This window comes from Egretta garzetta, unplaced genomic scaffold (genome assembly GCF_000687185.1).
Source record: "Egretta garzetta isolate BGI_Z169 unplaced genomic scaffold, ASM68718v1 scaffold4, whole genome shotgun sequence".
NCBI classification, from domain to species: domain Eukaryota; kingdom Metazoa; phylum Chordata; class Aves; order Pelecaniformes; family Ardeidae; genus Egretta; species Egretta garzetta.
In genome coordinates this window covers 2,219,146-2,221,835 of record NW_009259329.1, presented here as the reverse complement: position 1 = coordinate 2,221,835, position 2,690 = coordinate 2,219,146, and the positions used below count along the sequence as shown (strand labels likewise).

The following is a 2,690-nucleotide window of genomic DNA, read 5'->3' as shown; positions in this document are numbered from 1 at the left end:
CCGTGGGGGGCCGTCCCGGAGCCGCGCTGGGGGCTCGGAGCGGGGAGCCGCCGAGGCGGTGGAGCCAGGACCCCTGATCCAACCCAACCAAAGGGATGGTCCATACCATGTGTCGTCAGGTCAGATATAAAAACTAAGGGAGAGAGGAAGAGGAGGGGGACATCCCTCTTTTGCAACGTTTTGTCTTCGGGAAGGAACAACTATGGATACTGAAGCCCTGCTTCCCGGGAGGTGGCTGGACATCGCCTGCTAATGGGAAGTAGAGAATAAAATTTTCTTTCCTTTTGCTACTGCACGGGGCCTTTGCTTTTGCTTTTGGTTTTTTTTTTTTCTTTCTTTATTAAACTGCCTTTATCTCGACCCACAAGCCCTTTGATTTACTTTTCTCTCCTCTGTCCGGTTAGAGGGGAGCGATAGAGCAGCTTTGGTGGGCCCCTGGCACCCAGCCAGGGTCAAACCACCACAGTGCTGGGTTGTGCTGAAGAAACGGGAGCCTGAACGCTCATCTCCCACGCAGATATTGCTTCGATGCTTCTGCAGTAGGAAGTCAGGCTTCGGTGCGAGGTTCCACCTGCGGGTCTGGAGAAGATGGGAGCTGCTTGAATAGAAAGAGGCTGTAGCTGGGAGTGTGCCCTACAGTGCACGTTACACCCTGCACAGCCCAGAGTGGGCACGGGGAGGAGGGACGACAGCATCGGCTTTAGGTGCCAGAGTAGCGTACATAAAAGAAGAGAAGGTTCCCACCAGAGAAACACCCACGCAGCAAAGCTGGGAACAGACCTCTGGGTAGGAGAGCTGCGTAGTAGTAGTTCTTGGCAACGCTTGATTTCTTTCAGGGTCTTCATCACCCCTGGGGATGGATGAGGGATATTTGTTCAGACGGGCAGTAGTTACAGGCTCTGGCGAAAGCGAGAGCGAAGGATATCGGAGCACGCCAGGCTCTGAACAAGTTATAGCTACAGCAGCTTCTCCTCGTGCAGTATTCACGGGAATGAATACGGCTATTTAGCCTGCCGGGGGAGCGGGGCGGGGATGAAACTGAGCCTCACAGTGATGACACTGATGCTGAGTATATAAAAACTATAAAAAATTAAAATTAGAAAATGATATACCTATTGTATGAATCTTTATTAAAACCAAATGATTATTATCATTAAAAGCAAGTGATAAAACCCACTGTTCAGCTGGTTATAAACCCCAGCAGTGGCCTGTACGCGTTGCCCCTTGTCACAGACTTGCCCTACCTAGATTATGTACTGGGAAGAGCTCTGACGTCGAGGTGGAGAATCTGGTGCAACCATCCCCCAGCTGCAGGTTCGTGCGGTGGATCTGGGAGGCAGCACGTTCCTTGTCATAGACTCTGCAAGATACCAGAGAGGAGCTGCTTAACTAGCAATGTTCATGGGAAAGAGCACGTTGCTGGGGATGCCCATCGGGTTTTCCTGCTGGTACCTGTGTGTCCTCTTGTCTGGGGCACTGTAGGCATGTTTCTGCTCGCTCACAGATCCAGTGCTTCTGGGATCCCCAAATTTAATAGGAGACATGTGCTGAAGGGAAGCCAAGAGAGCTACAGAACAGCCACTTAAAGCACAAGCCCTTTGTTTCTCCTCTCAGTCTTTCCATCCATCTGGTTTTCACTTGCACAGATCCCACCCCTTTCAAGCCAGAATTCAGTGTGGGAACGTGCTGCCATTTAACTGTGTCTCAGTCCTCCCCAAAATCACACTGTTACCTTTTCACGTGGCTTTGCAGGTGGACTCCATTCACCCTTAAACTGTGCTTGATAAGAAGTGTCGTAATAGGACTGTCCATCCCCTTTGATAGTGGGAACACATCCTGCCAAACAGCCAGAAGGGGGAAATGAACGGTGTTATTTCTAATAATGCTGCTTACCCTTGTAAGGAAATATTAATGATATTGAAGCTGCCATCTCGAGGCAGCTGCTCTTTTAGCATTTTAATACTACTGAATCTATTTCATGTAATGAAACGGCAAAGCAGTTGGCACCAGATTGCAGTAAGGTGAGCTGCAGTGCTGCAGAACATGGAGGCAGCACATCATAGAATCATTTAGGTTGGAAAAGACCTCCAAGATCATCAAGTCCAACTGTTAACCCAACCCTGCCATCCACCACTAAACCATGGCCCTAAGCACCTCGTCTACCCGTCTTTTAAATACCTCCAGGGATGGGGACTCAACCACTTCCCTGGGCAGCCCGTTCCAATGCTTGACAACCCTTTCTGTGAAGAAATTTTTCCTAACGTCCAACCTGAACCTGCCCTGGCACAACTTCAGACCATTTCCCCTCGTCCTATCACCCGTTACCAGGGAGAAGAGGCCGACCCCCACCTCGCTACAGCCTCCTCTCAGGGAGTTGTAGAGGGCGATAAGGGCTCCCCTCAGCCTCCTCTTCTCCAGGCTAAACACCCCCAGAAGCAATGCTGCTCTGGTGTGAAAACTGCAGCACCCGAGGATACAGCAAGCATCAAAGACAGCTGGAAAGGCTGCGCAGCAGAAAGCTTGGCGGGCAAACGGCTCGCGTTAGCACCACTAACCTGTTGTTAGGAGCATCAGATTGATTTACTCAGCTATCAAAAGGGAAAGCAAAATATCCAAATAGTTCTAACAGTTTTCAGTTGCTCACAGCGGGACTCTTGAGCCAAGCCACCGAACTCCCCGGGGGCCCGGGA

At 50.6% G+C, this 2,690-nt stretch overlaps 1 protein-coding gene across 1 annotated transcript in view; it reads right to left on the bottom strand.

Annotated features, from left to right (window-relative positions):
- Window positions 1-2,675, bottom strand: part of LOC104124426 — a 6,799-nt gene extending 4,124 nt beyond the window's left edge. Inside the window, exons 1-6 of the mRNA XM_035892350.1 lie at window positions 2,556-2,675; window positions 1,733-1,836; window positions 1,453-1,547; window positions 1,245-1,360; window positions 781-899; window positions 419-579 (exon numbers count right to left, since the gene is read on the bottom strand). Coding sequence (XP_035748243.1) covers window positions 419-579; window positions 781-899; window positions 1,245-1,360; window positions 1,453-1,547; window positions 1,733-1,836; window positions 2,556-2,571 — 611 coding nt within the window. The 5' untranslated portion in view covers window positions 2,572-2,675. The remainder of the gene's footprint in view (window positions 1-418; window positions 580-780; window positions 900-1,244; window positions 1,361-1,452; window positions 1,548-1,732; window positions 1,837-2,555) is intronic.
- Window positions 2,676-2,690: the final 15 nt, after the last annotated feature.